This window comes from Perissodus microlepis, chromosome 23 (genome assembly GCF_051167445.1).
Source record: "Perissodus microlepis isolate ML-2025 ecotype Zambia chromosome 23, ASM5116744v1, whole genome shotgun sequence".
NCBI classification, from domain to species: Eukaryota; Metazoa; Chordata; class Actinopteri; order Cichliformes; family Cichlidae; genus Perissodus; species Perissodus microlepis.
In genome coordinates, this window is record NC_140482.1 from 6595851 (window position 1) to 6609061 (window position 13211).

The 13211-nt window shown below is 47.5% G+C and overlaps 1 protein-coding gene across 2 annotated transcripts in view; it reads right to left on the reverse strand.

The window, feature by feature from the left end:
• The window catches only part of nrp2a (neuropilin 2a), a 62477-nt gene that overhangs the window by 26136 nt on the left and 23130 nt on the right, over positions 1–13211 (reverse strand). For both annotated transcript variants that reach the window (XM_084920337.1, XM_084920338.1), the window contains exons 4-7: positions 8412–8642; positions 6910–7065; positions 6198–6367; positions 5097–5252 (exon numbers count right to left, since the gene is read on the reverse strand). In XM_084920337.1, the coding sequence (XP_084776463.1) occupies positions 5097–5252; positions 6198–6367; positions 6910–7065; positions 8412–8642 (713 nt within the window). The remainder of the gene's footprint in view (positions 1–5096; positions 5253–6197; positions 6368–6909; positions 7066–8411; positions 8643–13211) is intronic.

Consider the following 13211-nt stretch of genomic DNA (forward strand, 5'->3'; position numbering starts at 1 on the left):
AGCCTTAAAAATTTGATTTTTTGATATATATTTTTTTAAATCATTAAAGTCTGCTTTCTGTTTGACCTATTTACAAAATTCCCCTAACTCTAAAAAATGATATTCCAGAAATTCCATAACCGATGGGAATACGAGTGATATCATTTCTAAAATCCTTCTCGGGGGGTTTTATTTGATTTTGGGCATGGCCTGATTAAATCAAGTGGAGCTCACACTGATAATACAAAGCGCTGTGAGTGTTTGAACAGATAAGCAGGCCTATCGCTGCTCTATCTGCTGCTGGATCGAGGATAGCCAGCTGTTATGTTTACCTAAGAGGCAAAACAGGGGATGTGGTTATGGGGGTTATGTAAACACCAGTGCGCGTCCACGATGGAGGGCAGGCCTTGCAATACAACCGCCCCATCATTCCCACTCCCAGATGCCGAGTATGTGAGACAAAGAGCAGCAGGTGAGGCAGTAAAACCGAAAATGACTGCGGGGGAAAGGAAGCGCGTCCTCAGAAGGATGGTTAATGACAGAAAAAGCGAGGGTGTGCAGGAGAAGGGAGCGGCAGACAGAAAAAGGTTGAATGGAGGGCAGAGGACATAACTTAGGAATATGAAGGGAGTGGTGACGAGCAGGGAGGAAAAGAACAACGAGCAGATTGACTGTAACAGGAAATACTCCATCCAAGCATTTATCACATAATAAGCCAAAATGAGAAAATTCAGTGGAATTTCCTCATTTGGGAAGAAGCTGGCAATGCTTACTACATTAGAAGAAAAACAAAAACAAGCAAAAAACCCCCACAAAGTTTACTTTAATAAATGCCACGTAAATAAAACAGCAGTGCGTTTCGGTCAATAGAAGTGGGTAGACTGAGGAATGACTGTAAAATATCTGTGGGCTTCAGCTTCCCAGAAATGTTTCAAAATGCCCAACGTTGCTAAAAGGCCATCAGTCAATGCACTGCAACACTGCCAGCTGCTTTTCTTTCCTACTCATCCTTGGATAAAACCTGGGAATGTGGCCAACATTACTGACACAAAAAGAATAATTTTCTCAGTACGAATCATCTCCAGAGGCTCTTTTTTTTTTCCTTTTAAAAAGCAAATTATTATGGATGTGAGTGGAGAGAGAGCAAACTTAGAAGAAAGACAGCACAGAAAGACAAGGGCAGGGAAGAGTTGCCGGTTTGGTCTTTAGTGTCCTCGGTTCTCACGACTTCCTCAACTCTATTGTCAGGATACCTGAGAGGTCTCCCACTCCTCACCCATTACTTCTAAGGTTAAAGGTCAACGGCCATGGGAAGCAGATGGTTGTTCATTGACTAACTCGTTGGTAACCTGGTTACTTTTTCGCTAACTTGAAATAAAGGAAGTTGTAGCACCAGGAAGGGCGGTCAGTGTGGTTGGTGTCTGGGCCACCTCCAATCTGCCTAACAACTGGAATTTTGGGGTTTTATTTTTTAATGTGTGTGTCTATACGGGTCCCTCCCCTCACGTAAGCGTGCTTTCGAGGTGGGCTGAATAATTGATGCTGTCATGTTGTGTCTCCAAGTGAGCCAAGAGTCATTAAAATATAACGAAGACCCCATTACGCGCTCGCATAGCAACATGTGACGGTCAGGCCTCTTTTTCGCGGACATCGGCAGAACCCAGGCACCACGGGTGTTTAATTATTGATGACTTTTGCAGAGAACCAGGTCACCGCGATGGGCGTGTTTGTATTATAGTAAACATCCTCCTGACATTTCTAAGCAAACAGAGTACGGAAATGTAATGTGCAATCTTAAAGCAGGCAAAGGTTCGCTGGATCTCGTTAGAGCGCTTGTTCCTGGAAAGTGAGGTGCGGATGGATGTACACATCATAGCTTGATTCATTTACCATCCATTCTGCGCTGTTTTGGCACACATCTCCTTCCTCTGTCAGTGTTTTTCTGCAACATGATGGCACCAGGGGGAGATGTGGCAAGCTCTCTGCACAAGTCATTATTTGTTTTCCAGCCATTTTTTTTCTTTCTTCACTCCCATGTTGTTCTCCTGATCCCAGCCTCTTTCTCCGTCCATTACACTTTTCATTCCCCCTGGCTCTCTTCCCCTGTTTCTCACTATGAAGATGTTGACAGTAGAAACTGGTTCCAGCTGGCCGCTCTCTACAACTAGCTCTAAGAGAGGCTGAGGCGAGTGTGTGCGCGCGTGCAAAGGTTGAAGTCGTGACCCTAACACCACCTCTGGTCAAAGCCTCCTGCTTGGTGCCGATGTAACCGATTGTGTCTCGCTGTGTGTCGGCGCACGCACACGCTGTTTTTAATACGCATCAGCATGTAGAATAAGCGGAAAACAAAGCCTGTGTGTTTGTGCCTGAGCTAGTGCTGTGGGATACTACAAATGTGGGCATCGATCGCATACCAAGTGAATACAGGGCCGGTATTAGCGATACCACCTGATCGATCGATATGTCCACCGCTAGCCTGAGAGCTACATGTACAAAGGTAATAAAAGGCTATTCTATTCTCTTCTACTCTACAGTGTGATGGAGGTGCAGGAAGAAAAGCTGAAGGCTGACTTTTTCCCCATCTCCTCCATGTTACTATGTGTGTGTCAGCGTTAGACTGATTTAGCACATACAGTGCCTTTCAGCAGCACAAAGCTTGCTTAGCACTGGGACGCCTGGGATTTTCTTCACAGACAGGTGACAGCGTGTGTTTTAAATGTTAATTAGTTTGGGCGCAGGAGCGTGCGCGTCTATTTAAACAAAACAAAACAGAAGAAAAAAATCGCTGCGAAGCTCGCGTCTACGTGTAAGTGTGCGAAATATGCAGTTCCTGAGTGTCTTCGCATCTCATCAAGTAATGAGGCGCATATGTGAGAAATGTGACTTAGAATTAACAAGTCACATGGGTGTCGAATTGAAAATGTGATGGCATGCAGAATATTTGGGAAAAAAAATAATAAAAATGACAGAAACGCCCACACCTGGTGGTGTGATTGAGGTGATTAATGTGCAGCGCTGGTGTGTTTTACATCTTTCTTCATCACTCTAATTTCCCACATTACTTTCCTTTTTCTTCTTAGGAGCATTCAGCCCTTCAGCCTTTGTTAACACATCAAAAAAGCGACGCATTGTGTCAGAGAGCTGTCTTCCATTAACAAACACGGGGAGGTAAGAACCACCAAACTGGCCCTTTCTTTCACGGGTGATTCATACGTGATGCACAGGCACACTCGTGCCTCAACCTTACACACACACACACACACACACAATAATGACACGTCTACACACTCCTGTCCAAAGCTGCACGAGCTTCAAGCTCACTGCTAAATGACAATTAGAAGAACCAAATCCCAGTCATTACAGGACCCCTGACGAGAACTGAGCTTCAACCACTTAAGGGCTCTTTGGGGGGCTTAGGACAGGCTAACCGGGAGTTTGTAAAACACCAGTGGTGGATTAGCAGTCACGGAAAGATTCAACTTTGGAGACCAGAAGGGAACCTGTCTGACGAGGGTCACGAAGAGTAAAGCGAATTCTTCGGCTTCACCATCACAAAGTCCGAGGTAAAAACCGTGGCTGCAAACTCTCCTAGACGGCTTTCTCTGTGGTCGGCAAATACACAAAGAGCAGGTTTTATGTAACGCAATCTGAGATGCCTCTTTATTATACATAAGAGGAGGGAGAGTGTGCAATAAATCCTTGTAGAGTTTGAATTTAGAGCCCTATCATGCATGCAGTAAATGCTGTAGCTGTCGTATTTCTTTATCATCAGAAGCAGATGGTATGCTTAATCAATTCTGCATTTTATGTAGATTAAGTAGTGTCCAATTAGAAAAAGCAGCAGGCATTATTCCCTGACTTTGCTTCCTCAAACTTTTGTTTGTCGGGTTTTCACCATTTTCTTTAGAAAACGTACATTTTTCAGATTTTGATCTTTCACAGATCTTCAATCCTCCTACCGCCTTTACGGTTTTCTAAAAGCTAACAAAACGCTGTTTTCAAAGCAGCGTAGCGCCACTAATATCTCTCTCCCGAATGCAAAATGCATGCCGAAGCATCTGTCTGAATCCGTGTCTCAAAGTGTCCGAGCAGTTTTTGCTCAGACGGATTACCGGACTCAGATTACACGCCGCAGACAGGCACACATCATATACGTATGCGCTCACACGCACAGATCTCCAGACAGGGAGATCAGCCAGAGGTTATTTAAAGAAAGGGAGGGGGTCCTCTCAATTGTGTGTGTGTGTTTTTCCGGGGGTTCTAATAAATTGCACAGATGTTGACTTTTGAGCCAAATCCACATTTTGTTTAATAATCTCTACATCAAATACCCCCCACTGGCCCCACCCAAACCAATCACTGGCACACACAGAAGGAGGAGGGGGGGTGGGGAATCCCAGTCTGTGCGGGTAGTGTGGATTAACCCCTCTTTACACACACACACACTCTTGCCACTCTATTTTTTTGTTTGAAATCCACAGTGACCTTAAACCAGATGTGAGGGACAAGGTTTAAATGCCCTGGAAACCGGCTGTCTGTCGGTCACGGCATAGCAACAACCTGCCATTGTGTGTATATAAGTAACAACGAGCAGGCAATCAAACGCACATTTAACGAGGCTCGATCGAAACACTAAATGGGAGCGATTTCGGAGAGTAATGCTGTGAATCTCTCAAGGCACAAATTTGCTCAGAGGGTTTCACAACCCCCAGGTGTGTGTGTTTATACGTGTGTGTGTGTGAGTTAGGCTGAGAAAGATGATAAATAGCAGTCCCAGATAAGGGCACACAGAGGACTCCATTGTTCTTGTTTGTCAGGTTCCCCTCCTCTCTCTATCTCTTCCTCCCTCCCGTTCCCTTTCTCTCCAACTCATGACTGAGGTCATGACTCGGGTTCATAAACAGTCTTAGAAGGGGAAAGACTCCTTCAGGAATTTAGCGTCCGCTGATGCCATTGATATGGCTCTCGAGCGAACACAACAACCTTAGTTGTTTGAGAACATCTCGGAGGTGTAAATGCGGCGTTCAGCGTGGATGCTCGACTTCACTTTAAAGCGAGCTTGCCCGTTGGACCATTTCAGGCCTCGTTTTTACTTATAAACACGTTTAATGCTCTACCTTGTGGTTCTTGCCATGGCGGTACACCATCCAGTCCTCTCCATTGGTGCTGACCTCCAGCTTGAAGGTTGTGACGTAGTAGGACTTCTGCGTTTCCTTGGATATGGCACCCTGTGTGGCAATACCGGTCAAAACCTTGAGGAAATGAAGATCCACCTGGAAAAAGGGGGGAAAAATGTATAAAACTTGTTTTCATGAACTGAAATAAAATAGAATAGCGGCAGAGAAAGCTCCGTAGACTGCAGGATTGATGTGCTCCAGGCTGATAGCCGAGCAGCTGCAAGTCTATCGCTCACACAGCAGCAGCAGATTGTGGCCTTCTACTGAAGAAGCCTAGGTGGTATCTATGAGTGTGTGAGTGTGTGTGTCTGTACATTGTGATGTGTGTAAGGGGAGAAATGGTTGGAGGCAAAGATCAATGGCACAGTGTTCGGATGCATTCCTGAAGAGCACCTTCATCAATCACGGCCTTCTTGCCGCTCTCCTCCGCGCTCTGCCTATGCACGCGTTCGAGACAGGAAAGATTGAGAGTGTGGAAGCACTTCCTTATCATCGGTTCACAGTTCCTCCATTCCCTTTATGTGTGAGCACCTCTGTGTGTCCCCCACTGTACGTGAGAGCCTTCTTCGCCGAGCCTTCTTCCGCAAGTATCACCGAGACAAATTTACTGTCACCAGCGAGTTAACGCGTCGCTGATTCAGGTATCAGTGTCGACCCGCTGTAGACTTTGTGCCTTAAATCAAATATTCGCCTTCAGATTTCTACCAGAGCAAACCAACTGCATTTAAAAGTTTCTTAAACACCCGGGCCCTCGAGACAGCTCAAATGCGCGGTTATTTATATTTGGTGGCACGGCTCTGTTCTGGAACCTCTCTGCCCCTTCCATGTACATTCATGGAAAGCCTAAGGCAAAGAAAGAAGCAGCACGACTTCTTCCTGGGGTACGAAACAACTGCAGGTGGGCTAAAGCGACTTAAATAGTTGACATTTGCCGACTGAATGCATGAAAGGGTACCAGCTGATCCGTCAGCTGCTGCGAGCTGCTGCTGACATCGACTGATCTCGACAGCGTAGGCCTGCTTGAACCTCGCGGAGTGATACCTGTATGTATTCCTTGTTGCTGTCCTCTGCCGGCGTCCAAGCGTTGTCATCGTTGTTGAGGCGAGCCTGGCGCGGCAGCCAGCGATTGTCGTAAAAGGACGTCGAGGCCGTGATTTGGTCGTCGCTGATCTTCCCCGACTCCATGCCCAGCGCCATGCTGCAGTGAAATGCTGACGGGAGAAGAGGGAGCAACGTCAGCTATGTTTGCATTGAATACAACTGAATATAACGGTTTAGCAGACATGAAAGAGAAGGCATGAGGGGCACAGAGCTCGAAAAAACAAGAGGCATGAAGTTAAACTCAGGCACACACAAAGAGAAAGGACAATGAGAGAGGCAGAAAGCAGCCCAACAGGTGAGTGAAGCTAAATTGAGGTTGAGTTAATTTATATTCTAAAAGAAAATAGTATGAGCCCGCTTCTGAGAAATCATGCTCTCTTAGGAGAGCGCAAAATAGGCTGAGAGGGGTGAGGGAGCGCTCCGAGATTGAAATAGCATTAAAGCAGGCACGGCTGAAGAGATCGAGAGGGTAAGAGGAGAGGAGGAAAAAGAAAAAAGATGAAGAGAGAAAGACGAGTGTCAGCAGAGATGACAGAGACGAAAGCGGTGAAAGAGAGAAAATCGAGTTGGGAATAAAAGCAGGTAAGCAAACCTACACTCTGTACACACAAATGCACACACACGTGCGCTTTTAAAGTGATGGTGCACTCACAGTCGGAGACTTCTTTTTGTGTCATGTTGTAGCGGGCGGAGAAGCCGTCTTTGGCAACGGCCATGTCGGTGTGGAAGGAGAGTGACAGCAGGCCGGAGGACGATTGGATCTCTGGGGGGATCTTTGTCCCGCAGTACCGGCCAATCAGAGGAGCCACTGCACACACACACACACGAAATTCATATTGCAACAAAAGGATTTTAAAAAAACCATTCATGCTGTTATTTTGAAAAACTCAACATGCATTTTTCTGTATGATGCTACATTCAAGGAAGGAAGAAAAATCAGAAAAAGCACGCACATGTGATAATTCCTATAAGATAAAAAAAAAGGAAATCCAGCACTGCAAAGACAGGTTTCCAGTGGTCATGCTGCTTCGGTAAGTGTTGTCTAATGACTCACAGCATGCCTCTCCTCCATCTCCCCTTCCTCCATTCATTCCTCTCTCCCTTAACTCTCCTGTCCATCCCTCCATCTGCCATGTGTGTGTCTCAGCCAGAACCCAGCAGGAGAGGGAATGGAATCCCTTGCTTTAATGCAAGCTGCACTGGGATCAGCTGCAGACAAGCACTCACACACTCATAGACACACACATGCGTGCACGCACTCACAAACATTAAGGATTACAACGGTCTCCAGACACAAAAATTCTTCACCCTTCCGCCTCGTCTCCCGTCCCTCTTTCACGCCCAAGGAAACTCAGGCTCACTGGAACTGGGTTACACTTTAATTTGCTCCTAATTCTCAACTTTGAATGGTATAAATTGTTTTCAGCTATCAAAGCTCCTAAATTCAAGGCTATAATTGGAATTTTAAATCCACTTGGATCCCTTCTTAGCGACTGAAAATGGAATAATTAGAGCAAATCCTTGGTTCCCCCCCCCACCCTGCTTCATATTTTCAAAAAGAAAAGGAAAAAAAGAGAGAAGAAAAGGAACTCGGCAAAGCGAGAGGTGAGAAATGAACCACTCACCACTACTAATGTGGCTTTCATCAGCTACAGAGCAACTAGCATTACCCTATGGCGGTCACTATCAAAGCCCCTTGATAACATCCTCAAATGTTTTTCTCCCCCAAACCCCTCCCATTCCCACTTTCTGATCTCGGCTCTTTGCATACAAGCAGATACTCATCGTGGCCGTCACTCTCGCTCACCCTGGGGAGGAAGGAAGTGCTAGGTGATAAGGATGGAGGACAGGGAGGAAAGTACGAGGGGGGTTAGGAACGGGTTGTTATTATGGAGAGGGAAGAGAACCATGGGAACAGATTGCTCCTCAGGGGTGTCCAGTAATGGGATGGACTGTACGGTAAGAGCTTACATCAAAGAGAGGGATGCCTGCACAGGAAATTGAAGGCTGCTATGCAGATTTCAGTGTAGGAATGTGCATGTGGAAATGTGGCTGTCCACGCACGTTGAAAGGTGAGGACAGGGTGTCTTTCCAGTGTGTCTACGCTCATGCTGAGATATTCCGACATCTGTTTGTGTGTGTCTGTGTGCTCACCTTGTGGCAGACCGTCCCACACGTCCAGCCAGTCGTACTTGCAGTCACCCTCTCCGACCAGCAGGGGGTCGTTCTCGAGGTCGAAGGTCAGGAAGGTGAGCGTGATGTCCATGTGGGGCGGGGCAATGATCATGTAGGAGCATTCCAGATTGTGAGGGTATTTATCCGGGAACCCCGGGGACTCAATCATGCCGGTAGGGCTGGTGAAATTGCGGAAGCAGAATTCCGAGCCTAAGCAGACACACAAGGATAAGAGGATATTTAGAGTTGGGAGTGAAAAACAGAAAAAACCCCATAATGGTCGCGTTACGAGCAGGAGCAATCGATCACGTGGCGGTATCTCATCTGACTTGCAGAAGGTGTTTCAGAAACTCATTCGTCACTGACAGCCCCGCTGGGATTTTACAGTAGCTGCGGTGGTGAAAGGACACGAACGTGCACGACTCGTGGCTGTAGATGGAGGAGGGAAAAAAAACCAACACAGCGAGCAAATGCTCAACTGGGCATTTCTAATGTTGCATCATGCAACGCAAGCAGGCTTAGAGCTCTTGTGCACGATCCCCTTAAATTCATACCACCTCTGTGCTCTCAAACAATGACAGTGCACTCCAAAACCCAGCCTTTACTTGAGCCCTTAAAAAATTCTACCTTTAAAGACTGCAGGGGGCTTTAGAGCATATATTTGAAATTTTACCCTTTTTTGGGTCTCATTTGCACTCTGTGTGTGCACGTGTCATTCACTTTCTCTCGCACACCTCGCTCATGCATACCACAAAAGTTGTGTAATGGCTCTAAGTGGGCCCTTTGCGGCGGCTCCTCATTAGCTATGCAGATTTATGCGCCCTGGGCGGCTCACCTTGAGCGGCAGCAGCTGTGTGGCTCAGATCATCTACCCATCAGCCACTGCTCCGCGGTCCACTGGGGAGCCTGAGTCACGGCCGAGTGTTTATGGACCGGCACATCAATGAGGCGGGAGAGAGCTGACAATCCAGCACACACACACACACACACACACACACACGGCAAATAGACAGGTCTTCACACAAATGTCACACGCGCTGCCTCATTCATAAGCTGTGTTTATTTTCCGAGCCTGAGTTCGCTCACCCTTTAAATAGTTCTATCTTTACAATGCAGGCTCCGTTCAGTTGTACATCTTTATGCATTTCTATTTTCATGCTCACCAGACACACACACATCCTCATGTGGCAACGCTGCTAAGATACGTGGGACAAATCGCAGCTCTTCCTCTAGGACTAAAGCGCACTTAAACTGGACATTGTGTGTTTTTTTCTTTTTGCTACTTCTCTCCTGCTGAATTGACTCGTTGAAGGTAAATTCATTTAAAGACGCATTTCACTTCAGTTTCCTTTCCCAGACAAATGCGCCTGGCCGGTCACTACCAGCAAGGAAAAACAAGCCTAAGCTAGAAGCATTTTTCCCATCGTTGACTCCACTGGAAAGCTGGGAGGTCAGGTTGAAGAGGCTCACGGGAGGAGGCATCTGGTGGATTTCAAACCTGGGAAAGCGGCGCCGTATCCAGGCAAGCACTGCACTGTCTCAGGGAGCTGCCAGGGCTGCGTTTGATAACCAGATTCATATTCGTAGAGGCGGCGTTTAGGAGCACAGACGCGTTAGTGGAACATTCCTTCGGCAGCATTCCTCGGAGGCACCGGTTCTTATTATCAGGCGGCCCTATGAAAAGCTGAGGGGTCGACTGTGCTCCTCTGACCCCCCCTCCCGGTGTCTACACTTGGTAATGGCAGAGAGCTGACCCTAATCAGCATAGAGACAGAGGGAGGAAAACCCAGGAGACGTATACCATATCTCTATTTGTATTCCCCATTTTGTGAGAGATTCTTTATATCCCGTTTTTCTCTCATTTCCTGCCAAAGTCTCACATTTAAAAAAAAAGTGCTTACATATATAGCTGAGTGCAATGATGCATATATCTTCCTATTGATTTACCTGGCACCAATAGATTCATGTCACAGTTGACAGTTGAGATGTTGACAAAAAAAATGTATGAATCTTCCCCCCCACACGTTAAAAGCAGGCATTCAACCCCTTGTGTCAACTCCCACACACACCGCTACATCAAAACACCCGTGGATCAGTTGCCTGGCTGCCTGTACGCACACACAAACACACACACAGAAGTAGGGATGCTGAAATGTGAGGGTAATTTACAGCCAAGATCTCCCCATCCCTTCAACCACTGACCTCAGCTCTGTGTGTTAAGTGTACAGTTATCACATAGGAGTAAGCAGCATCAATCTCCATGTGTCTGTAATGCGATCATAACGACAGCAAATGAACTGCGCAGAACGCATGAGTCACATCTCCTGCGAATGCTCCTCTTTGCATGTACGTTTTTGCTCACACGACCCGTTTCTTGCTGCCTGTTTTCCCTCAGTGTGTGCGTGCTTGAAGGTGTGTGTCTGCATGTGTGAGACCCAGTAACACACTGGCCTTGTTTCTCACTGGGTCACAGTGCAAAGCAAGTCTGCGGAGTCCTGCTGGTGAAATCTTCAATCTGAGCGCAGCTTGACTCCATCGCCCAGCCAAACACGCCGTGTCTGTTACTCGAGGAGCTGTCGCCCTCGCGCGACGTCACGTGCCGATGCTCTGCCGAGTGTGCGCATATGCACCTTCTCTTTGCGTCACTGCTCATTAGCTCACAGTGTATGAACACGCCAAAAACAAGTCCCCCTCTTCCCCTCCCCCTCGCCCCTTTCTACCTCCCTCTGTCACCCCCTCGGCCCTCATGTCTTAAAAACACACACACATGCCTGCGCACACACACGTGCCTGTTTGGTGCTTGCATCACACCATGAGCTGCCATTTGGCGAGAGCTGTCTTCTGGCAAGGAGCGGGAGGTCATAGTGTGAGTGAGTGAGAGTGTGTGTCAGTGTGATTGGAGGTGGGGTGGGGGTAAGAGGGCGAGTTGCTGGGTAGAAACCACTCGATTCTTGCACATGAGTGCCTGATGTAGTAGTGGCAGCTCCACACGTTGTGTCAGGGCAACCCCTTTCCTCTCCTCCTCCACCCAGCGACGTGCCAGGCCTGTGTTCATTCACTCTTTCAACCCTCTGTCTCGCCTGGCGTCGACATACAACTCTAGCTGAGGGCTCACCTCTGCGTCTGCCGCACATCAAAACCTGCCTCACCCTCCTCTCTCTCACCTGCCTGTCTCCGCCTGACATACATCCCACTCCTCGTATACAGTCGCGAGCAGATCTCTCGTGTAACCTCCCCACGCTTGAGTTCGGCTCACGGTTTCCATTGAAGAAAATCTCTCCCGAGACACCCGGGGAAGGGCTGTGTACGTGCATGCCTGCGTAGATGTGTAGGGGAAGGGGCACGCTACACAAGGGTGTGGGGGGAAGGGTGGAAAACCCACAACAACACTGTGAACAACTGGAAGACCCAAGAAAAGGAGAAACAGCATTCTTGGCATGCTGTGGTTTGACACTTTTATATATCCGGAGAGACAATTCGAGAGGAATGTTTCTTCTTAGACTGATGCCTCTGTTATGTTGCTGTTGTTAAATGAATTACCATTATCAATTGTTTTTCATCTTCAGCACACACACACATACAAAAAAATGCAGATGCCAAAAAAAGCCCTCCTGCTGTTTGTGATCAAAGCCGTTCACGCGGTTGCTGATAATGTCTCGTTATTTCATTCCGGGTACGCATTTTTCCTCATCGCTGATCAGTCTTAAGCGCTCTTGTTTTTTTGTGCTCGATTTATTTATTCATGACTTTAATTCACCTTTTGCCGGTTAATTACGTGAGCGTGATTTCAGCAGTGGGATGGGGCTCATGGGTTTTTCAGGAATAAACAAGTTGCAATCAGCCGTAACAGCCATCACTGACGCGTCCAATCAGCACGATAGCATCAGAGAGACACGCAAGGCCAGTGTGTTATGTCTGGTACTTGGGCGGGGGTCCCTGCCATAGGCTGTGCCCTCTTCCACCACCACCCGAACCCCCAGATGCCACAGAAGCGGTCAGCAGCGGTCATGGAGAAGACCCAATGCCCCAAGGTTCTCTATGCTCCCATCTTAACACTGGATTGGCTGCCACTGTTTTTCTGCCCCCACTGAGCTACTGGTGGGCTTTGGGGAAGGGTGAAATGGGGGCTTCCATCATAAGTCTTCCCCTTGTAGCCGTGGTAACAGCATCAGCAGCACGTGACTTTGTGTGGGGTGGTAGTCAGGGCTGTATAAAGGGTTAAGCACGCATGAGTAGGACCAAAGTAGGCCACAACAATAAGGGGGAAGGGAGGGGAGCTGTGCACTTTCACTGTACAGTAGGATTAAGGCGTTTGTGCACTGTATGTGCGCGTGCGTGCGTGTGTGCATGAGTGTAGTGGACTGAGGGATAGATGGAAGAGCCTGGCTCTTCTTAGGACGTGAACCGAAGGGTGAAGGGTTATTTGGGACGGATGTAGAGCCAAAGGTCGACTTGTGATCCTCAACGCTGCAAGTGATTAGCTCTAACTGTGCTGTACCACGCCACTTACACACACATAAACCACACACAAACACACACGGTGGCAGTGGCACAAATAGATTGCTTGTCCAATTCAAAAAACCCCTGGAGTAGCTACAGTCACTGCTTATGTAATAAGGTTGAATGAACAAAACAAAAACAAGCCACAGTATCATTAGTCCAATGCAGAGAAAGCAGGGCAGGATATGTCAAACACACACACACACACACACACACACACACACACACACACACACACACACACACACACACACACACACACACAGACAGAATCAAAAC